The sequence below is a fragment of the Acanthochromis polyacanthus genome, chromosome 8 (assembly GCF_021347895.1).
Source record: "Acanthochromis polyacanthus isolate Apoly-LR-REF ecotype Palm Island chromosome 8, KAUST_Apoly_ChrSc, whole genome shotgun sequence".
In the NCBI taxonomy this organism is placed as follows: Eukaryota; Metazoa; Chordata; class Actinopteri; family Pomacentridae; genus Acanthochromis; species Acanthochromis polyacanthus.
In genome coordinates, this window is record NC_067120.1 from 20,903,309 (window position 1) to 20,928,121 (window position 24,813).

Genomic DNA, 24,813 nt, shown 5'->3' on the forward strand with positions numbered 1-24,813 from the left:
GGAGTCTGTGCTGTGCAGGGAGACAATGATCTTCGTTGATTCTAAAATTAGTTAGTATTGCACGCTAGTGGCACTAAGCAGAAAAAACATATTAAAGCAAGGCACTTAGAAGCGAGAATTAAAGGCACACTGTGAAGTGTGTAGCGTACTAAGGAGCAGAACATTCCAGAGCAACACACAAAGATCCAAAGACCCTCTCCCAAAGCTGTAAATTTGGTGAGACACCATTTCAGGAGATGGCTAACCCAAAATTCACATCCAAATGAAACATCTGCTGATCAGGTGTTTACTAGTAAAGGACCACTCACGGCACTTTTGGAGACAACAGGATGCCTCCTACCTCCACTAGAATCTGATAAGGGTCATAAAGTATCAAATGTGAGGAAAACCACACCTCTGCAGGATTGGCATTCTGACCTTCTGATCTCCCTAACACCCAGAGCTTTCTACGCAGGAATGACTTGAACAGTTTAAACCAGAACATTAAAGAAATGCAGCATCACCGGAGTGATGATCTGGACTCAATTTCTGATACCAGATTGATCAGGACCAGTATGGAAGAAGAATCTGAGGTGTTTGTGTAGGATGCACAAACATGATACACCTTTGTCAAGTTTCTCAAAGTCGCTGTTGAAATTATTTCTGGTGATGTACTCGTCTTTTCTCACTGAAAAATAATACAATCAGATCCTCCAATAAAAGACAAGCTATTTGCTACCTTTTGACAGATTGCAACACACCACTCTGATCTCGCTGTCTTGTCTACACAATATGTAAGAGCTTGTTATATTTTTTTGACAGCTGGATTGTCACTTTTGTTTTCCTACTCACATCTGAAATCAGAATTACTGTTTTCTTGCGGTGTTCTGCCTTTGTCGTGAAAAATAGCTGGCATCACCAGTTAACCCACAATCCTTTTACCACATCATCTCTGCCACAAACAAACCGCAATGTCAAAGAAACCACAGCAATGACAGCTCTCTCTCTCTTTAGTAGAGTCCCATCCAAGTGTGCTGCCGTGACAGTCCAGCACTTTGTGACATAAGGGTGCTCTCCCAGAGAGAGACTAGCAGGGAATTCATTTTGTCAAAGTGTCAGTCGCATCAAACGTCCAGCCGCAGCAGTGTGTCAACACTCCAGAGGAGAGGACAGCCAGAGACTGAATGACAGATCCTCCTGGAGATTCACGGATGAGATGCTCAGTCAGATGCTTACAGTACTCAGCCTTTTTCTTTGCACTTTTCCTGAGCAGGTCTCTGTCTCAATAATACCAAAGAACAGAAAAGGCATTCAAGTGTGTGTGTGTTCCAGGGTGATAAGACAACTTCTGTGCACATTTGAGCAGATTTTTGTTTTATTTAAAAATCGAAGATTTATTTTCTTTCCTGGCAGTGGAAGCTAGAGGCAAGGTTATGTTCTCGTAGTTGTCTTATTCTCAGTTTATGCTGGTTGAAAACATGAAGTTGGCATATTCCAGTGCCTGGATGCTTTGAGCCAATACTTCAGGCTATGCACTCACTTGTTTTCTCAATAAATGTATCATCTTACTTGATCAGAATTGAAAGAGCAGCATTATTTCAGTCAACTACTGTGTGACACAATGGCCTGTCAAAAGAGCAGTTGGAGTCGTGAGTGAATATCCGGCATTTTACAAAGTAACAATGTAAAGAGGGGGATAATCAGAGGCAGTAGTCTCATCACAAGATATTTTATGGACAGTTTTTTGCCTCTGGCCTTGCCTGCACAGTAGATTCTTTGCTACACACTCACCTTACAGCTTCTTACTCCATTATAGTTTCCTGTCCTTTAGCTGCATGATCACAATCCCCTCACAGTTATTGCTGCTCTGCTTTCAGATGAAGTTTAACACTAAAAGCTCATCTTCATTCCTTAACCGACAAGAAATCCTTTTATGTAAATTTGTTTCATGAGCTAAACTGAAGATGACAGAGGATAGCACCACTGTAATAGATTATCTTCTTGCTGAGTTTCATTTATGACACATTATTCATTCCACGTTTAAAGATTAGAGGATGATCACACACACTTTGCCATTTAAATAGCTGAGAGAGGTTAAGGGTCGCTCTGAAGTTAAACTGGAGTCAATTAGGAGTTGTTGGACATTGTGGCTCTGCATGTATGTACAGGTGTAAGAACAAGCGTTGTAGGGTTGGTTTGTGTGCGTGCGTGCGTGCGTGCGTGCGTGCAAGTATGCAGGGTTGAGGTAAAGGCTTTCAGACAATCTGCTCCATTCACCCCCTGTCGGGCCACCAGCCCAAATCCATTTACATCTCTGAGCCGTTGTGAGCCTGACAGCCCTGCAGACACACACACACAACAGTATACACAAAGTAAAGTCCTCACATGCAGGTTAAGTGCACACAAGTACATACCTCTTGTGTCTGACTAACTCTACACATGCAGAGTCGTGAGTGAGAATCAGTGCCATGACCTTTGTCACCTGTCACACCCAATCACTCTCTTGCATGTTTTCTACTTCTACCCAACAAACACTCTCCAAACTCAAATTGTGATGCTACTCAAACAAATGTTCTCTAACTTGTGCATTTCTGATATGACCTCACACTGTACAGCTCCTCACACTCGGCGAAACGTCCTGCCTATCAACACCTTGCAGCAGTAGGTCACACACAGCAGATACACCCACTCAGAAAACACAACACACGAATCAATCACCCGCCCTCCACGCAATGCACACGTACACAAATGCAATCAATACTCTGACAAACACACACGGGTCCTCATTAAGCTTTCACGCTCACCTCAAGCCTCTGCGGTTGACTGACGCTGATGGCTTATGCTGGATTAGCGGACCAAACAGCGGAGTCGGTCTAAAGACTTCCTCAGACGGCGAATGAACACCTTGTCATTTGAATGTTAACACATTGGATTAAGCAAGGGAATGTGGGAGGAGGCTAGCAGTGTCCATGACTCGTCTGTTGACAGGTGAGGGAATCATTAACTACAGACAAGCCTCGGCAAGGGATCACTGGACTTTTACTAAGTTTATGAAGCAAACTTCAGTACACTGGCAACACTTCTGTTTCATCCGTGCAATATTATTATCCTTATTGCTTAGTAAATTACTATTTACTACTGTTCAATAAATATTATTAAAGAAGCAATATGAATTGCAATTGCAGAGGTTTGACGGTTTCGAGAAGGGCTCATAAAAAGAACTTACTTTTATTGTGACGGCTTATCACTTCTTCCTCTAAGATAAACAAATACGAAATTCCAGTACTCTACCTTGTCGCCTATAAATCATCCTCTTTGCAATTAAAAAAACAAAACAGTTTTATAGAATTTGCATTTCTTTGTTTTACCGATTTTTCCATATTTTTAAATCCATGAAAAGCCAAAAAGAGACTTATTTGTAATTGTGGGAAATGATTCCATTTTTATAAAGTGGTTAATTTCCTTTATTTTACAGTACTTTTTGGTAGCTGCAAGAAGATCTTTTTTGTTTTGTTTTGTTTTAATAGTGTGAGATAGGTATTTAATTTTTAACTTGGTGGACAATCCAATATAGCGGCATTTTCAGGTGAACAGGAAATCCCTCAAAGGACTGGATGCCCAAAAAGAGAATTAAAAATCCAAACATTATCTAAATGGTGTTTTGTAGCAACAATGAGGCTGATGTTTGAAGAAATATAGGCAGTGAAAAGGAGAAATAAAAGTGTGAATAAGTAGTTTATTGCCTGCAGCTGTCCAGTTTGTTTGTGCTGCATCGTAAGCATGTCGGACATTGCATTTATGCAGTAAAATGTCAAATGTAACTCTAATCAATGAGGTGATTAGGCTACAGGTGAAGTATTCAGAATGTGAGTAAGTACTTCACCATAACAGAGCAGAGTGGGAGTGAATAACGATGGTGAGTTTGTTTTGGAGCTCAGGGCTATTTCCTGGATTCCGTGTACTCTCTCCCTCTCTCTCTCTCTTTGCCATGAGCTGGATGATCTGACAGGTCATTGACCTGCCCAGTGGTCTGAGGTATGACTCACTCATCAGCTAAATCCCTCTGCCCCCCGGTGCAGACCACCCTACCACTCCTGCAGCTGCTGAACCAACACTGACAATTTCATAAAAACTATGAGCTCAAAATGAAAAAAGACAAGAAATATACATGTACGAGAACATCGTTTTCATAACGCATTTACACTTGCCTACATTCACACTGGCGCAGAAATACAGTTAATATATGTATCATTTATCATTTTTAAAATATCTTCTCCTTCTTCTCAACCGCACAGGGATTTTTATAGATAAATTGTGGTGAATCAGTATTCTAGTGGTTAGGCTCCAGCAGCCTTTGGAGGTTAGAGACTATTACAGTATCGGACAGAAAAAGGGGTGTAGGCAGGGGTCTGTTCTCCCCTCGGGGAATGAGGATTGATGGTGTTCATTTGAGAGTCGGTCACATCTGAAACCTAGTGATAAATGTAATGATGTCATTCAGTCAGCTGCGGGAAGGGCAGGGGGGCATAATGGAAGAGGACCAGTAAAATCTTATGTAATCACTGTGTGAATCCTGTGTTTTTTAGAGAGCGAACGCTGGTCATAGTGATTCATTCACATACACTGTGGCGAAAATGCTCAACATGGTTGGTTCTGCAGTGAATTTAGGCAACATAATAAGCTCAGTGCTTCAAATAGCACCATCATCTTCCACTAATGTCACACTGATCAACCAATCTAAAACTTCTATTATTCTGTACAGGCAAAACCAGTTTCCTTGTTCTGTTGAAACAACATTCCAGGCAAACCAGTTTGGTGACAAACTGCTTTAGAAAATAACAAAGCCCCTAACACTGCAATCTACAACCATTAAACTTATTAGGTCAGCAATTGTTTCTAACGACAAAACCAATTTTCCACAATGCATAAACCAGCGGTCCAAGCAATGTCCCCTGGGGGACACCATACAAGGGAATACACAGAATATGATATAATGAATGAGACATAAGTCCTCACTTCAGGAAACAGGCAACTAACAAGTTACAGAGCGGTATAACTGCAAAAGAAAGCAAAGCAGAGATGATACACACTGGGGTGGTGATACCGTACCTGCAGGGTGCGTGGTAGAAGGGATACCCCGGGTGAGGGATGTGATTGCAGTATCCGGACTGATTCCACATGGTGCTTCTCTTGTTGCGTGTGATGACAGTTCACAAGTGCCACAGCGGTTTCCTTCTGTTTTCTTGTTTCTAAAACTGCGGGATGAGAGTCAGGCTGCTACGAGTCACATTAATCAGCGTCGCTTCTCTCGTCTTTTGAGTGGCTCCATGGGGAGAGAACGAGGGGCGGCGACTGAGAGCTGGGATTACTCAGAAGATGAGTTGAGAGAATGAGTTGAGCAGCTGAGCCCAAATGGAGATGGGCTGATGTCAGGTGAGTCAAGTGTGGCGCGGTTTGCACACCTGGAAATGAAGTCTGCTCCTGCCGCTCCCCCCTCCCCCCTCGACAACACAACTACTCGGCAGCGTCTGAGACGATTGCCCCAGGTGAAGTCTGACATCACAGGTTACTCCTTTAATCCTGCCTTGAGCAAGGCATTTTCCCTCGCATCTCAGGTGTAATCAGGTATAACAGATGTTTTTGCGGTTAACCTTGCTTAGCTGTATCTTATTCCCTGTTAAATCATGCGAGAAATCATGTGTCACCATTTACATCTCAATGATTTGGCACGTACCACCAGAGTTGTCGACCTCTCAGGCGCAGATCTAAATCAAACAGTGCTCAAGATAAGCAGTAGATTTCAGAGACCTCCATTTCTCCAGCAGTCCTGATGCCAAAAGGGAGCAGCGTATATCGTTTACACGTGTACTGCATTCTCTCCAAAGTTCACAGGTGCCACAAATCCATCTCTTCTTGTCATGAGCAGGTTAAAATCCAGAGTCCCATCATCCCTCCACTGTATCTAGTTTGTCTCTGGCGCAGACACAAGTGCTTATTCCCCCAATCACAGGCTCCCCACTGGCTCTCCAGCCTCACGAAACAACAGCGGTGCACGGAGCTGAATGACTGAGCATAGTCAGAGAGAGAGAGAGAGAGGCAGGATGTGGCAGTGAGAGAGAGTGTGAATCTATCAGGAGTGAGAGAGTGAGAGAACGAGGAAGAGGTAAACAGAATGGAGCTGCATTCCTTTTCCTGCCTCATGCTCATCTGGCAGGATACACACTGCTGAGAGAGAGAGAGAGAGAGAGAGAGAGAGAGAGAGAGAGAGAGAGAGAGAGAGAGAGAGAGAGAGAGAGAGAGAGAGAGAGAGAGAGAGAGAGAGAGAGAGAGAGAGAGAGAGAGGACGGAAAGTAACATTAAAGAGACGGAAGAGAGGCAGATGTGAGACTGTTTACATGCACACAAAAAATGTGATTTAGAGTGTAACTTAAGACCTGAAAGCAAATCTGTGTACACCCATTTCAACACCTGAGTTAACCTTTGCCAGGAAATTGTGTTTAGATTCAATTGTGACTGAGTTATCACAGTAAAGCTCATAGAATGAACTGCTTTTGTAAAGTGAGGTTAGCTTAGCTAAATATGCTTCAGGTCCTATACGGACAGGACGGGCAGCTCCAGGTACCAACTTAAAATGATTAAAGTCTGATCTGAAACAAAGTTAGGATACTACTCTTCAGGTATCAAACCAGTGAAAACCAGTTTCTTATTAAATAAATCCCTATTGTAAAGGATTTTGTAAACATTTCTCATATCTTGACACCTAAAGGATTCACAATTTTTAAACCACCTGCTTGATACTGTGTCAGTCACACTTGTGCTGCTAAAACAGCTCTAACCCAATGAAGCATGGACTCCAAAGACCTCTGTAGATGTCCTGTGGTATCAGGCACCTTCTTTAAGTCCTGGACATTGTGCAGTGAAGTGTCAATGGATTTGACATTTCAGTAGATCCTAGAAAAGCATTGGAGCTTGGAGAACAACTCAACACCTTGAACTCTAGGTCACGTTCCTCAAAATATGCCTCACCAATGTTTGCAGTGTTGCAGGAAACATTATCCTGCTGAAAGACACCACAGTCATTGGAGAATATTGCTGCCATGACGTGGTGGTCTTGGGGTTAACTGATATGGTGCTTTCAAGACTAGGACTGATTATTACAAATCACGGACCCAACAACAGATATGTGGAACCAGTACATGTACAGTGAAAATGACAATCTTGGTCTCAAATTTCAGAACAACACAATCTCCAACATTAAACTTTATTGCAATGCCTTTGTTTATTTACATTTTCCATATGTTTAATTGAAAGAGACGTAAGCATTTATCTTTCAGTACTGATAGGCCATTACTTATCATGTATACTTATTTCATTTGGGAGTGTTTTTTGTGTTGAGGCTCCATCAGTGTATCTGTATGCATAAAATACATTTGTGTTACATTTGTTACACTGCCATGATAATCATATTCAGCTTTTAAAGTAAACCGCTCAGTTCACCTAATCATTTGTACAAATAATATCGAGTTCATTTAATCTGCTGGGACAAGTGAAAGAAGTTATAGAAAGTAAAAACTGGAGAAGCCAGATAGATAAATAAAGAGAAACGAGAGATAAAGGTGGACACAGTTTGTTTTAGTCACAGCAGGTTGTTCACCGCAGTCCATAACCAGACTCAGACCTCCCAATCAGCACATGAAGCCTGCAGGTGAGAGGTCACCCCTGTGGAGCTAAACAGAGATGTGCTGTCTCCCCGGAGAGGTGGACTACTCCAGTGCCCTACAAAGCAAAGCGCTGCCATGACCCTGCTGCAAGGACGACTCCACCACACCTGGGGAAAAGCTGGTGACACAGCCGCAAGGCTGGCAAAATGACAGTTTCACTCACTGCAGGTCAAAGTGCCAGACATGTAATCTGATATAGGAAGGGAGATTGCAAAGGAAGGCAGTGGTTTGAAAAGCAAAAACCATGAAGCCACTGGATTCCCTCATGAATATTTGTTTTCTCTCATTCACCAGAGGGACTCTCATTTCCAAACCCTGATAATTTGATGATGAAAGTTGTTAGTGGGTGCAGAAGCATGACTTGAGCTCTTATATCAGATGATACATGGAGAAGTCAGTGTTTTTGCCTGTAGAGTATGCAGACGCATTCATTTATGAAATCTTACAGCCACGCTTTAACGCTCTTACTATCATCTTGCATCACTGTCCCGTGTGAAGTGAAAATCCCTCAGCCTAACGGCTCGTGTTCGAAGTCTGTGGTATTCACACTTGCAAGAAACAGTTTCCAGTCATGGAAAAACACCAGCACCAGCATTTGGTCATGTTTGGTAATAGCATTCATCACACACTGAACAAACTTTGAGTGCTATCAAGTGTCCAATCAGAATTTAGCATAATTCTGCAACAGAAACATGTCGACTTGCAATGCACTGTTAATTTTGAAGCTTTCACTTGAGATATTTCACAGAACTTTGAATCTAAAAAAGGAACAGTGGCGTGAACAACATGCTGATCAATTTTTCAGTGTCATAAGCTATGCACACTTCTGATTTTAAAATGTTATGATAAGTGACATTTTTAATCAGGAAAAGAGGGTTAAAGCCTGGAAACTGCACTATATCAGACACATTTTGGCAAATATTGAAGTGTGGAGTAGGGGTCTACTGATATGAGGTTTTCAGGCCTGATAATGATAAGACTATTAATGATCAAGGAGACCAACAGTTGATATTTACAACTAACACATTTGCAGTAAAAATAAAAATCTTGGTGTCAAAATATGGAATAACATCAACTCCAACAAAGGCTCTCGCACTGAAATAATTTGGTTATTGATGTTTTACATTTGCAAGGAGTCTTTTCAACATTTATCCTTCAGTGTTTATAGGTTACTTGTGACATTTAACCAATCAGACGGTGCTGTGGTCAGGATATTACCCACTGAGTGACTACAGATAGAGAGAGGAAGATGCATGAGAGTCAAAGTAGAGCAATTTAATTTCATCTACTTTCTCAGGAATCAGCTAAAAAACAACAACAACAATAATAATAATGTCAACTTTTATTTGAAAAATGCTGAATATTGGATCTAATAGTCAGCCTGGCCAATAATCAGCTGATTTATGATTACGACCTGGTGACCTCTGACATCATTCTGGCATAAATGTGCTCACACAGCCTGAAGGAACATCATCACATATGTGTGTGTAATTGGCTGGTTACATCATGTCTCTGTGCTGTGAATAAAGGGGGGGGGGGGGGGGGGGGGGGGGGGGGGGGGTAGGAAAGGCAGGACAGTAGTGGATAGGGGGAGGGAGAGAGGAGAAAAAAGGAGGAAGGAGGGAAGGTAGAAGGAAGAAAGGGGATTGGAGGGAAGGAGGTGGACCTGCTCGTCTCCTGCTGCTTGTTTTTGTTGTAAAATTTGATTCCAGCACTATCTAATCAGGGTGGGAAAACACAGGGGACCCTGTTCCTTCCTTTTCTTCGTCCTCCTCTGTCTCTGTCTCTGCTCTCCTTGTTTGAAGAGGCAGGTGGACTGACTTCACCTCTTTCCGTCTATCCTCCCACACAAACACGAGAGGTGATGCTCACGCTCTGCGCAGCCTCACTGACGCACAGCTGTAACGCCAACACAATAAGGCATCAAGTTTACACATTCATGCATGTATGCACGAGTACACAATCACAAACCAACGCCTCACTAGAGCAGGCAAATATAGAACTCTATAGGATACACGCATACAGCAGATGGCGTCTTGCAGGCATTTGACAGCTGTGTTGAATCATTATGTCAGTGTGTGAGATAGCAGGAGTGTGATTGGGCCTGTGGTTCGGCTTATCTGGCTTTTACAGCCTAAACCCTGCCACTCGCTTTAAAATGCACACAAACACACACACACCGCCCCCTCCTTGCGACTGTTTTCAAGGTCACAGCTGAGCCCATATTTCTGATAATCCTTAAAAACAACACTCACCTGCACTCTTTATATCTTTTGTGCAAACTGCCAAAAGCACAAACACAGCAAACTTGAGTATTTTTCGATAGCACTGATCAGTGATAACCTGTGATTTCTATGGCTCAAATCTAACTCTATACCTCATTCTGTGTTGAGGAAGTAAACCCTCATAGACCTTACATTTGCATCTCAAAAATGACGCTGTATATAAAATCACAGGAAACCATGTCAAAGCGGCAAATCCAAGCAACAAACTGGAAGACACAATTGTAGTGAGTATTCCACCGATAAGATATGCTCTCAGTAGATCTCTTCACTACCGTCCCCACACAGCAGCTCAGAAGGCTCAGAATATGAAATCTCACTTAGGCTCTGCAAAATTTACACAATTACTCCCACTGCCATCTTAAAAAGTTGACAAATGCAAGTTTAATTTGAGCCTTTTTTGACATTTTCTCCCACACACACTTTCTCTTTTTCTGAAATGAGAAACAAACTCTTGAAGAATCGGCTAACAGCAAGAGCGGCACGTCTCTGAATGAAAAATGAACAGTTGTTAGGTTTCCATACAGACAGGAGATTTGCATGCCGATGTATGTGTGTATGAAGGAGTTGGGCTAAAAATGTTGGTGGATATACTATTATCTACTTTGTATAATTCCAGAACGTGCTCAACCGTCTTGGGAAAAGCTTTGTGAGCTTGAATGATGCAATAACTTGTGTGTGCATCAATATCCCTGGGGATCTTTTGATCCAGATTCTTCAATCTTCAGCGACACACACACACACACACGGCGCTGTCCTACTATTAATACACTTCCTCTGAGTTCTTCCCTTTCATCATGCCTTGAGGCCTTGCATCTCTCCATCTCACACGCGAGAATCTGACACCACAATTAGAAGAAATCTTTTATACACTGGCTCTGATACAAAGTTAAAAGAAAAAGCAAAGACAGCTTCTTCAAACGATGTGGATTTAATTTTCATCTTCTTGTATCTGATTAGAATGTCACGCTTTAGTGCTAAACAACAGGAGTCTAACAGAGACTGAGGCAGCCTAAGGCCCATCTGTGTGCATTATCAAATCATACAGTGGAACACTTTTAGGAACAAATGAGAAATCTGAACATCTCATTATGGGATGTTCACTAAAAAAGGAGTCAAAAAAGTGAAAACATTTCCATATCAATATGTGTTTTTAAACCAATACTATTGTAGATACTTCCATTAATGTAAAACTGCGTAGGTTTTGCTGGTCTAAATCATACTCTTGAATAAAAACAACAAATTCACAGTAAAGATTGCTAATTTTCAGAAAGAACATTATTAATTAGTTGTATATGGCATTCATCAACTGTTATATGTTTATTAAAAACTAAAATAACATCTGAATGTACTTACATAGTCCAAATATAACAGAAATCTGTTCTTAAGTCACATATGACTGATATGTTAATACAAGCTTTACAGACTGATGGGGTAAACAACTTTTAAACATTTATAACAGCAACATGATGTACATAAAAAGGTTGACATTGTTCTCTATCTCCCACTTATCAGTCATGAACCTGAACTATACTGCTAACAACGATTTATTTTTAGACATTTCTGCTTACAAAAACTTAAATCCACTGACAGGTGAAGTGAATAACACTGATCGTGTCTTTACAATGTAACGTTCATGCAACGTGCAGAGTCGCCTCCTGCGGATTAACATTAATTAGCTACAGTACAGCTGATTAGAGCTGCAGGTAAAATGAAAAGCTTACATCGAAAACTTTCACCAGCTTGTTAACGCGCTGGTAAACGCACCCTAAAAATCTGCTGCTGTGTCTAATATTCTGTCCTATGTGAAAAGGAAATGTAGCTCAGCTTGTTTAAAGTCCAGTGACCTGATGTTTCTGTTATGTTATTTCTGAATGGCAGAGCTCACTACAAGCTCTTGACTCAAATACACACATCAAAAAGCCCTATTGGTATTCAAGGCATGCATAATCCTCAAACACAGAATAAAACTGTAATGATCCTGTTGAGAACATTGAGCTATTGCAGCAATAAATAGTAATGAGATCCATGAGAGAAAGAGAATATAAGAGAATATATAAACAGCAGCATATCAGCCTGAACATATAGAGGATAATTGAACATATGCGAACACTTGAAAAGGTTTATTTTATTAGGTATAGACTATCCTAGGCTCCAATAGCAGGTCAATGCCCATCTTATTTATCCAGTCTAACATATAGTACAAAACTTGACTCAAAAAAAGACTGCTCTTTTTTCACAGAGAACTTTACACACAAAGGAAAGAAGCAGCATGACTCGCCTCTTTGTAAATCAAAGCCCCTAAGCTCATTCTCTGACTTCTAAGGGGCTCAGGTCGAGCATTTCTCATAGCCTCACAGACAGGCTGGTAAAATTCATTTTTTCCCACTCAAAAAATATTTAGCTTGAAATTTCTCATTACACAGAGACACTTGAGCAGCACAGCTAAAAAAAAGAAAGAAAAAAAAAAGCTGAACCGAGCTGACCTGCTCTCAGTCAAGACCATTTTGTTTCTCTGGAAACTGGCTGTTTGACTGATTGTATGTGAAATGACAGGTGGGCAACACCAGATCCTGATGAGGTCTCAAGGGACCGAATACCTCAGCTCCTCAGGCCATTCCTGGAGCTACAATACTGAACCTGTTGTCAAATTAAGCACAAAAAAACTAAAGAATTTTGTTTCAAAAATGAGAATACTGTAACTTAACAAGACTCTGGTCCTTGGACTCAAATTCCAGAGCTTGTAGGGACCTGACGTGTCAGATACACAGTAAAACCCCAATTGCATCTCTTGCCAGCTCCGTTAACAGACACATGAAATATTACACATATTATAAATACACTGCCCGGCCAAAAACAAAGTCGCACACTCTAAAATTTTGTTGGACCGCCTTTGGCTTTGAATATGGCACTCATTCGCTGTGACATCATTTCAAAAAGCTTCTGCAATATCACAGCATTTATTTCTGTCCAGTGATGCATTAATTTTTCACAAAGATTTTATACTGATGAAATGAGAAGCTCCTCACTGCATCAGCTAGAGTTCAATAAGTTGTTGCTAGCTGAAATGTATTCATCACTGCAGTCATTATCCAATGGAAAGCTCAACTATTTGCTTAGTTAAATCCAGGTGGAGACTTTTCTGGGGCCAGGCAGTGTATTTCTTAATTATGTGCCACATGAATGAATAAAACTCAAGAGGCAAACCCCTACTTGCATTGTTTGCTTGCGGAATACCGTCATCTGCCAGAATTTCTTTTTTAAAACTACCATCAGTGTGTGCCAAAGTCTGACATCTTCAAATCCATTCATCCATCTGTCCATCCATCCACTATCTTCCACTTTTTTGGATGAAGTGGCAGCAGGCTATGCAGGATATTCTAGTCATCTCTAATCCAAGCAACACATTCCAGCGCCTCCTGGGGGTCCCAAAGTGTTCTCAGACCAGAAGAGATATGAAATCAGTCCAGCGAGTTCAGTCTACCCCAGGGTCTCCTCACAGTTGGATGTACACAGAAAGGAGGCATCCTAATCAGATGTCTGAACCACCTCAACTTGCTACTTTCGATGCAAAAGAGCAGCGACTCAAAGCTTCCAATGGATGTCCGAGCTCCTCACCCAATCTCCAAGGCTGAGCTACAATGGGCTCAAGATAATAAGAGAGGGTTGTAACATAGGTTTACTGGTAAATTGAGTGCTTTGGTTTGTGGCTCATCTTCATCACGAATGTCAGGTACAACATCCACAATGTACAGAGGGTACATTGTGGATCCATTGAGTCCATTGTGTCTATCCAGCTCACATGCCATTTTTCTGTCGTTTGTGAGTAAGATCCAGGAATGCATTAACTCCTTCACTTGAGGCAGTCATCCAAAGGAAGCAGTCACCATGGCCTCTTCAAATCCAACACAAAATGACAATAAATAAAAAATTTTACCTCAATAGTTTTGCTGAAACAGACCCTTTAAAATGTTCTAAATCTATTCTTGTTCATGCGTTTTGTACGACTGTAATGACTACACAGTTAAATAAGTTCGTCATTAGCATAGCAGCAAATACCAGTTAAGGAAACAGCTTCAATTGTGTAGCCCTTGATCAAACTACTCTTATTTTGAAAAAGCAGCAACTAACATTTCTTTTTCAGGCCTTGCTGCTTGCAGTATGATAGCGAAGCTGAGGAAAAAGATTTGCTGAGTTTCTGTACCATGGATGACAACAAGGGCTGAATCAGTTCAGCATGGTTTTTATTAACAGCACTGTCAGGGTCGTACGTCTCTATCAGATATTTGCTGGTTTGGACTTGTATATATCTGCACCCCTGTAGCTGTGCTGAAGACGGAGCAGCAGAGTCAATTTCTATCTTCCACCTCTCTTCAATCACCTCTTAAAGCATCTCACATCACTCCAAGCCGCCTAAATCATTTTATTCCCCTCATTTCACTGCTCTATTACCTTCAATTTGATCATATCATGGAGGAAAAAAAATCCCTTCCACTAAGCATAGTGCCAATTCCGAAAAAAATATTTTTCCCAACACCCGGCTTGCATAGTAATTCCATTCATACCGCCGGTGCAATTTAACTCTACTACTTGTAATTCTGGTGATATTACTTAAAGTAAGTGAATCTTATTCCATTGCAACTATTCTATGCTTTTTAGCAGCACCTATAAAGAATGATATGAATGATATGACTTCTTCCTTAATATTAAGAAGACTTCCATATCAGGCTTTCTTAATTAGGAACAGCACCACAGCTTCTCTAAATATTACCAATGATTGCATACTGAATATTGTCTCTGTAGGCCAACAGAGAGAAATAAACAAAAAAAATGAAGATTAATTAGCTCTTACGAAGCTTATTGACTCCGCAGCCATTACTGAGAATCATGCCTTTCAGTGCATTTGATCTGCTTTAGATAAGAGCTGTTCAAAGTGATATAAATTGCAATCCATTAGCTTAGCCTGTGAACACATACTATCAGATATTATATTGTATGCATCTCCTTTATCCTGGTTTCTGAACTGGATTCACTTGGGCCTCTGACTGAAATGGTAATGACCTGTCTCCTGCTGCTTCTCTGTCACTGAGCAATGAGGCGGCTCAAACTCCACACCCAAAAGTGACCCTTTGAGTAAGCCTTCAAAGGCCTTGACAGAGAAAGCCCCGACAGTTACTGCCAAGAGGAGAAGAAGAGCTCACTGTCAGTCCATCGGTGGTGGTGGCGAGACGAAAGGAAATTCAAGGTGAAGCTTTACTGTTTCCGCTTGAGTGTGAAAATGTGCCACTGAAGAGGTCAGAGAGGGACAGATATACAGGAGCACCATCAGTAGACTAACAGAACAGGAGGGAGGAGGTAAAAAAAAAATAAATACACAAAGCAGGACACAGTCAATGTTTAAAATGAATGGAAGTATTCCAAAACAACTTTAAAGGTGAAAAATGCATACTTGTCTGTTGGCAGTTATGAGGAATCTCTTTTGAATGGTTGCCATTTCTGCTGATTAAAAAGCACCTAGAGTCTGTTAAGTGGCGTTATTTTTTAACCACCACTCAGTATAATGAGAGTGCTTTGGGTGGTGGCTGTTGTGATGAGGCATTCAAATTGTAATGCAGTCAGAGAAGGCAGGGAGAATTACGCCTAAACAAAGGCTGGGACTGTTTTCAGTAGCATTTAGGCTAAGCTTGGGCTTTTGCTTTGAGGAAAAATGGGAAAATTCTCCACATGCTATTCTTTTTGTCATCGCCATCCCATTGTTTGGAAATGTCATATGGTCATACTGTGAAGGCCAATAATTGACTTTTAATCGCAGGAAATTGAAGAAGGACAACTGGAGAAGTGGAGAGGTCTTAGTTCATCACTTTAAATGTCTCCAAGAGCACAGAAATGAAATATCTGCAGTTTCTATTCAAAATGCCAATGACTGGACTCAATGCATACACAATGCTGGTAAAATACACTGAACTCTCTCCTGATTTGTTCTGCTTTTGTGTATATCTCAGACTAAACTGTGCCGACTGTCAAAGAAATAAAATCTAACACAAAACAAAGACACTGAGAAAAAACAAAATACATTTAAATTATAATCGCATTTATTAAATAGAAAAGTTTATCCAATTCCTCAAACCACTGATATAAAGTATTGTCCCGCTGGACTCAATACATTGTCGAGCCACGTTGACAACAACCAAATATTTCTTATAACTGGAGATCAGTCTGTGACAAAGCTGTGGTGGGATTTTGCCTCCCTGTTCTCTGCAGAGCTGCTTTGGTGCAGCTACATTAGAAGGTTTGTGAGCATGAACTGCTCTTCTCAGGTCCTACTTCAGCATCTCAATGGGCTTTAGGTTCTAATACTCCCCAGGCCACTCAGAAATGTATTTACTTTCCTTTGAGCCATTCATAACTGCTTAGAAATACTCTCCTGCTGCATCACCCAGCTCATCTATAGACTTTGTTGATTGATGCATAACATTTGGTACTGATTTATTAAAATGGACATGACTTATAACAACAAATCTAAATGCCTAGACAGTTTACATTAAGGTTCATTTTTATAAAATCACCTGTTCTTCCTACAGAGCTGATTTTTCCTCATCACATACATTCGTGTCACAAGTTTGCCTAACGACAGCATATGGTCAATTCAAGCATCACTGACCACATTTTTTTAATTAAAAAAAAAACAGCTTAACATTAAGATCTCCACAAATCATGATTGAAATGCTACAAAAAAGTTTCTTTAGATAGCAGTTTTGTTTTAATAGGTTTTCAGAATTATCAAATAACATTGACATTCACTGTATTACTGCAATTAGTACTATATGCACAGCGCTTTCTAATTAGCCAAATGTCTGATCAAACTTCACCCAAGCAATGTGTGCCATTTTCAATACTTCATTTTCCCTTTTGTAAGATGTGTGGAAAACCCTGTCTCCCCAGTGGTGCACACGGTAAGTCACCTTCTCTGAGGATACAAAGGCCCAAGGTTGGAACCCCAGGTGGTCAAGTCCTGCTTTCCAACAAGGAGGCACTTAACGGATGTGGTGTGTTTCAGGTGCTCACGGAGGTCAACAAATGCTAACAGTTCAAATGCGACTCAACCTGGACATAATCACTGCATTGTGCGGCTACATTTTAAAGGTCATACCTTGTCCACCTCAAAATAAATCAGCCATTCATTTATTCTTCTGCAGATTCCACTGTGAAATTCAGACATAAAATCAATTCAGACAAAAATCATTCATCATATTTACAACTGAACAGTTATATTTCAGTGCTAAAATACAGTGGAAACAAATCAAATGTTGATAATTCTGGTTCTCACACCTCACAGATTTTCATACTGCCTCCTTAAGAGGTTGTGAGGGAGCTGCAGTGTGGGTGGGCAGACATGAGGCAAAGACACTGCATGAGGAGAAAATGGCCCACAATTAGAGCTGCAGCAGTGGTTGTGACACACTGCTCATGAGGGCTATTAGGCACTTTGCCTCAGAAGCTGCACTCCTTCTCTACGTCACAACTCACTGAAATGTGAACACTTAGACATATTTTTAGATTCAGTGAGGAACACGCTTCCTAACAATACTGCTGTGTTCAGTGTCCTTGGCATCAAAATAAAAGTCCAAAACTTGATTTGGCAATCATGGAAAAGGCACGTTCCTTGTCTGGAAATCATTGTGTTTCTAAGATTTTTTTCAGTTGCAAAGGAATCCACTGTCTGTCCGGAAGCTGATAATGGTTATTCCACTGTTGCCAACTTAACTAGACAAGCCCTCAGTAGATGGCAGAACCACGCCATCTACTGGCTGCCACTGTACAGCCACTACCGTCACACATGTAGCTTTCAATTTTGATCATCCTACATATATCCCTTCCTACTTGATCTGCTGACCTCTAACTCCACAACTGAGCAGGGGACCTTAGACTGATCTTCAGTGCCAAGTTTGATTATCCTGACTTAAGCACTTGCAGAGATATCTGACCGGACATACCCACACACCCACATACATACTTACCCTGCCAGCCAAATACCGAAGCGAATGCAGTAACCCCGCTGACGTACGTCAGGCGTGGTTAATAAAATGTAAAATACATACAGATATAGATATATAGATAGAGGTTGAAGTTGCTGCCTACAGCTAAGAGAGTGATTCAATGGCAACATTACATTTTTCATCCCCAAAGCATTACTGGAACTAGACGAGCCCTCAGTAGATGGCAGAACCATGCCCATGCATGATACTCTGTATCAATTTTGATCATCCAACATATATCTCTTCCTATACAAATGATGCAATATGCAAGAAATGTGCTAAGTGACCCCTGTGACCTTGACCTTGATCTGCTGACCTCTAACTCCACAACTGAGCAGGTGACCTTAGACTGATCTCCAGTGCCAAGTTTGATTATCCTGACTTCAGCACTTGCAGAGATATCTGACCGGACATACACACACACATACATACTTACCCAGCCAGCCAGATACCGAAGTGAATGCAGTAACCCCGCTGGCGTACACGTCAGGCGTGGTTAATAATCAAAACCCAAACGTATCAACTTTTTTTTTTTTTTTTTACTATTTCACTGTCCATAGTTTTTGATATTACTGAGGATCAGAAAATCCCCTTAATGCAGGCAGGGGGGATAATGATGCAGTTCTGTTGATGAATCCAACAAAATTGTTAAAAAAAAAAAAAGGGAGACTTTCCTATCTAACGGGCTCCTGCCACAGTGTGCGGTTTTTCATTACAATACCCCAGGGGACAGGACAAAAGCAGTCCTTTTCCTAATGGACTGATTTTTACTGGGAACCTGATTCAGTCAAACACACAGTGCTTGGCGGCAACCAAAGAGCTGAATCACTATCTGAATACCAAACAGGCAGGGCAATGAGTAGACAGTCTGTCAGGGGAAGACACTGACAGAAATGTGTGACTGAACGTATCCCAGTAGCCTGGCAGACTACTTTGCACTACATGCAGTAAACGGGCCGCTTTTTGGGGGTTTGCAGACCACATTAAAAAACATTTTTGTTCTTTACCAACAGTGCACTAAGAGTGAAACTGAAAAAAACAGCATCAAACTGCCAGTATGTAACCTTTAATAACTGACAGGTATTTCAAATATCAAAAAGAGCAACAGGCTCTTTTTCAGCATCTGCCATCTTCTGAACTGAAAGCAGTTGCGTGGTAGTAACTGATATTTTTGCATATGGAAAGAAAGATCTGGATGCAAATGTACTAGTAAATAAGGCACAGAAGTCTTAACTTTAAAAGCCACATCAGGACCAGTGTTTGCCTTCTATGGCCAAATACAGGATAAGCTAAGTTCATAAAGTAAAGGCAACAACATATAAGCTAAGCCCACCAAACAAACAGAACATTAGAATGCATTAGCTTTGGTGTTTTATTTTCCTTCCTAGCAAGAAGTAAAAAGAGTGTTTAAAGGCACTGCTGGCAGCTCTGTGCATCTGTACCTCGGCACAGCGGTACAATGACCTAAATACTGACATCAGCATGCCAGCACGCCCACAGTGACAATGAAGAAAATGCAGATGTTAAACAGGTATAATAATCTTTAATATGATCAGCATGATAACATTTCCCAAGTAGTAATAAAGAAAAAGCACAACTGGGGCCGATGGGAATGTCATGTGTTGTACAATCAAAATAATGGACAAATTTAAATTCTGACCTGATGGTGGTGCTAAAGGAAAAACCTGAAGAGATCACAATGATTACAAATCATAGAGGGACCGTTTGACACTTAATTGGTTCAGTACACCGTGCAATGCAAACACTTATCCTGAGAATAGTTAGAGCTTGAACTTGCACAGCTGACTACTAATTTACAGTTGAATGTGGAAAGTGCTGCACTTGTCTGAAGAGACATTTGATTTATTTTACACTTGAAAATATACAGGTCACAGTCTTATGACAGGTCACAGTCTTATGATGGAGCAATAATTATATCTGAGTCATTTACTGTAGTTATTTCTTTTGTCTTTATGATAAAATGCCAGCATTTGAGGCATGAACATGACAAAATAAATGTCTGAAGCCTTTCTGTAGTTTTCTCTGCTTTGCTGAAAACATACAGAACCAAAATCAAGGTTGATGCCAAACTGCGTATCATTACATCTTTTAAATCCAGAGATATTAATCTGATGGTGGTGTTGTGTCAGAGGGTCACCACACTCACAGGGATTGAATGTTTGGGAATCTTGCATGTCTGTGCAAAACTTGAGCATCCATAGAGGCATAGGACAGGACATTTTTAGGCCTATAACGATAGGTAAAACATGTCACGGGAGTCTAGCACAACTTTAACAGTTGAACCTCAAAAAACACACTTGTGGATATGTGTCAGAAGGTGATTGCTAGCATGAGAAAGACTTGAAGGCAACTGTACATATCAGACCAACTGCCTGGACTTGACAAAGGCATCAGAAAAAGTTGTATTCAATACTATGGATTATACTGTTTTACTGTAACCAGCTGCTGGTAGTTCTCAGACGCATACAGAACATCAAGAAGCAGCATTAACTTTTTAGACACAGATTATGAAAAAATAAAATATCTAATCATTATTAATAGAAGGTCAAAAAATACATGTTCGTCATTACTTTTAACTGAGACTAAAGCATGTAAAACTGTTATTCACCATGTACAAGCACCCATTTCTTTTCTTCATCTGTTTTCTGTTTTGCCTTCATCTTCCACAGGATTTTACAAGCACCCACACATGAGACGGATCACTGTAGGGGCTTTGTTCAGACACTGCACAAACAAATCTGACATCAAACCAGGTTAAACCCTTCACGGAGCCTTAGTGACAACTGTTTCCCTTTACTGTTGTGATCAGATCAATATTATTACCGTGGGTGAGTAAGAAAGCTTTACAGAAGGGCACCAAAGGTGGAAGAATGTGAGAAATCAAAAAGCAAGTTTTTCCTATTTTGCCATTTTGATTCTGCAGTAGTAATCAAAAGCGTCACATAAAGCAGATAAATTAGCCTCGTGAATAATTGACTACATCTCCAGACACAAAAGCAACAGCCCTCTGCTCATAACAGACATTTAAGCTGACAGCGTTAGATGCCTTCAGAGAGTACCGGTGCAGGAAGAATCGCACAGAGAACAAAGTGTTGCCAATGTCAAACATGAAACCATCTTGTTCTGTGGTGTCAGCGGCACAGGTTTGGTAATACACTTAGTGCAGCTGATTTACATACAGTTTATACTCTAATATCTGCGCATTCATGCAATTTCAGAAAAAAAATCTGAAATGAAAAAATAAAGAGCAGTGCCTGGCATATAACTGAAGTCGAGCACATTTTTTTAGAACAAGAAGAAAAATGCGCTTCCAGATGTGCTATATGCTGCTCATGCTGTGAGTTATGTGAATAGGTTTATCATCAGAATGCCTACAGTATAACCTCAGTGTTCTTAAAAAGACTTGGGAAATGTCTCTTTTCTGCACAGACTGTTTTTGCACGTCATGGAATCACAGCTTCACTGATAAAAACATGCACTGGCTGGATAACACAGAACACTTCACAAACAGCCAATAATAATAATATTAATTAAAGCTTACAATTTTCCATTTGATTTCCCAAACTTCACGTCAATTATTACTGTAACCATGAAAACCATGGCAACAGCTGTTCAATTACCTTTTCTAAAAAACAGCCAATAGCCGTGTTTTTGTATAATCGTTGAACAAATTTCAAGCAAACTTTTGAGACGATGCAACAAAAAAATTAAAATTAAATGCAAATTAGCTGTCATTTTATCTGAACATCCCCGTATCTCAACCCTCTATCTAAATACCCTTGAATTCTGAAGAGGTTGGAGCCTATCCAAGCTCATACAGGGTGAAAGGATGACACCTTGGACAGGTTTATAGTCCATTGCAGGGCCTACACTCACACCTACAGCCACTGTAGAATCATCGGTTAATCTAAGCATGTGGTTGGACTGTGGGAGGAAGCCGTAACATCTGGAGAAAACCCACACAGGCACAAATAAAAACTCCACACTGAAGCAGAGATTCAAAGCGACGACCAGAATCTTACCTACTTGTATTTTCTGCATTGTCACACCATAAAGTAAACAGCAATTTGTTCAGTAATAGCATAATGACACACAATATATAATATCCACATTGAACAATTTGTATCTTTTTAGATTCAAAGTATGTTTAAAAAAAATATGTTTATTTGGCAATAGGTTTTTGTTTATGAATAATGAACCGCCATCCACGCTGCAGCATGTTTTACGTACAGAGAATTTCCAATAATCTACCTTTCATGCCTGGATAAAAGAAAACACTTCTTGCTGCTGTGTGTCACACAGCATCAGCACTCTACCACTTTCATTCCCAGCCACTGTGTTTGATTAAGAATAAATAAAGCACACACTCAACCTGAGCCATCAAGCCAACTGACATATTTACTCACCACGGATAGCCTACATATTTACCATGTTCAGCTTTCTAAATGTGAAACACTGGAACTCGGGTTTGATGCAAAACCAACACATAGGTGCTTTTAAATTCAAATAGCTTTTTGGGGTACATTCAGAGTCCATCCAGTCAAGATATTTTTCTTAAACCTAAACTTATATCTGGGCATCTATATGCAGAAAACAGTGAAACACAATTTAGCACAAACAACGCTTGGCTTTGTGCCAAACTGGTGACAGGTTTGGTCTGGATGGCGTAATAAAGTCAAACGTCTGCAAGACAATAAGAGAATAATAATGTTATGGTCAGTAATTTCTAGGACAATACATCGTCCTCTGTTATCCCTGTTTCCTCAGCCTTGTCCTTGTCCCACGGCAGGCAGCAATCCACCTTCTTTATGGTCTGAGCAGCTGAGTGAGGCTAAGGACCACTAAAGCTGTCATACACTTTTTGTCAAGCTGAATGAATCTTTTGCTCACATTCAGCCATGAGAGTGTGTGTGCGTGTGTTTACAGTAAAGCCCTGCCGTGTCAGACAAAGCCACAACTTAGTATGTGTACGTTTTTGGATGTGCGTCTTCAGTTGTGTACATAAAGCTTACTCACAGACACACTCAGAACTTGCTCGTGTGTACATCTACTTTTATGTCTCTTATACCGCATTACAATCCCATAAAACTGACAAACTACACCACACACAACTTGTTTTTATTATGTGCCAGCAGGGCGATGCACTATACTAAGAGAAATGTGCTTTTCTTGGAAACAAAGATGCTAATGAGCCATAATTTACTTCATGCTCGTCAGGTACAGCACAGAAAACACGAGAAAGACAATCAATAGGTGATCAATCACCTTTACAGAGGTCAGTATTTAGCTGTGTTGGGTTAAGGAATGATATCTGATGATGGCCTTACCTCTCGTCACACGTGAGATCCCATGTGGAGAACTCATGGTCGTCAAGGTTACTGACTACCTTAGCCGCCCTTGACCAGACGGCGTGACGTTTGATGGGAACCAGTTCGTGGCCGGCCTCCCGTGTGGGGTCACGGCTGCAGCAGGTGCCCATCTTTCCACAGCAGGACGCCTCTTTGCTGAATGATGAAGAATCGATCTCTTACTGGTAGTTACAACGGACTCTTGATTCTCCTTCCATCTTCCCTCAATTCTCACATGAATGCCATCTTATTCCTGTTTTATTATCTGCCACAACTTTTATGTATCACATCGTAACAACACAGATCACTGAAGACATTTGAAGGCTCCGAAACAGCAATCATACGAATTTTAAACAAGCTCTTTCTCATGCTTTTCTCTCAGTCCACCGCTCGTCACGGCTCTGTCCCATCCAGTGTCACAACTTTGTCTCCTGCCCTCTTGCTGTCTCTGACCTCCCCAGCGGTCCTCACATGATTCCTCTCCCTCCAAACTGCATAGCTAATGTTGTGGTGGCCAGGCCCTGGCAGCTTCGCCCTCCTCCTTACTCTGACAGAAGTGTTACTGTCTCCCACGGCCAGCCAGATTTTAAGGGCCACAACATTGTATCAACCATCTTGTTGTTTCTCCCGCTCGCTATTTACATCTGTATCCTTCAATCCCTCCTTTGTGTCCGTCCTCCTTTACTCAGTGTGGAACACAGATGGATGCCCCGCATTTTCCAATCCCAAGCTTTTCTTTTGGTCCTCAGACAACAGTCATGTAGAGAAAAGTGAGACAAGTCGGTCCTACGCTGTGGCAACGAGTGGGTTTGTCATGTGGAGAAATTCTGTAATCTTTGCCTTCATGTTTCTACTTGTATGCACTACATTTCACGCATTTTTTCATATCTGGAGTTTGCAGTTTGAATAGCATCCCATATGTTTTGACATTATACTGTGTGCAGAAATGTAAAATAAAAACATTCTTTTCGCAAAATGGATTTTTAAAAGTTTTCTGACTGTGTTGTACATAAAATATAGGAATTCTGTGCTTCATAATTAGCATGCTAATATCTAAGGAAAGAATGTTAATGATAAACTGTCGATCAATTAATTGCTAGCAACATTTTGATCAAATAAAAATATAATAAAATGTATTGGTGACGTGCTGTAGTACCTTGTTGAAGCACCAAGTGGAGCTTTGCACCGTTTAAGGAAATGGAGTTACTGCTGTTTTTACTGGTCGCCAATGACAGTAGCTTAAAATGAACATGCCTCTCTGCTATCGAACTGCTAACTGTGGCAGTCGTGTTGACGAACTGCGAAGCATAAAGGTATAAAAATGGTGTCTGGCAGCTGTCTGGTTTAGTGGGAGTTTGTCTGATGTGTTTAATGCTCTGAATTTTAACAACAGTTGTTTTAAAGAATGTCATTATTTTTTCTTTTT

At 40.8% G+C, this 24,813-nt stretch overlaps 1 protein-coding gene across 8 annotated transcripts in view; it reads right to left on the reverse strand.

Moving 5' to 3' along the window:
• The window catches only part of LOC110956882 (pleckstrin homology domain-containing family A member 7-like), a 161,058-nt gene that overhangs the window by 114,939 nt on the left and 21,306 nt on the right, over positions 1–24,813 (reverse strand). The window contains exon 1 of one of the 8 annotated variants that reach the window (XM_022202628.2): positions 23,367–23,932. The exons of 6 other annotated variants lie outside the window; for them this stretch is intronic. In XM_022202628.2, coding sequence (XP_022058320.1) covers positions 23,367–23,518 — 152 coding nt within the window. In that variant the 5' untranslated portion in view covers positions 23,519–23,932. Of the gene's footprint in view, positions 1–5,088; positions 6,194–23,366; positions 23,933–24,813 lie in introns of those variants that run through there. One more of the 8 variants, XM_022202630.2, reaches the window with a different exon arrangement.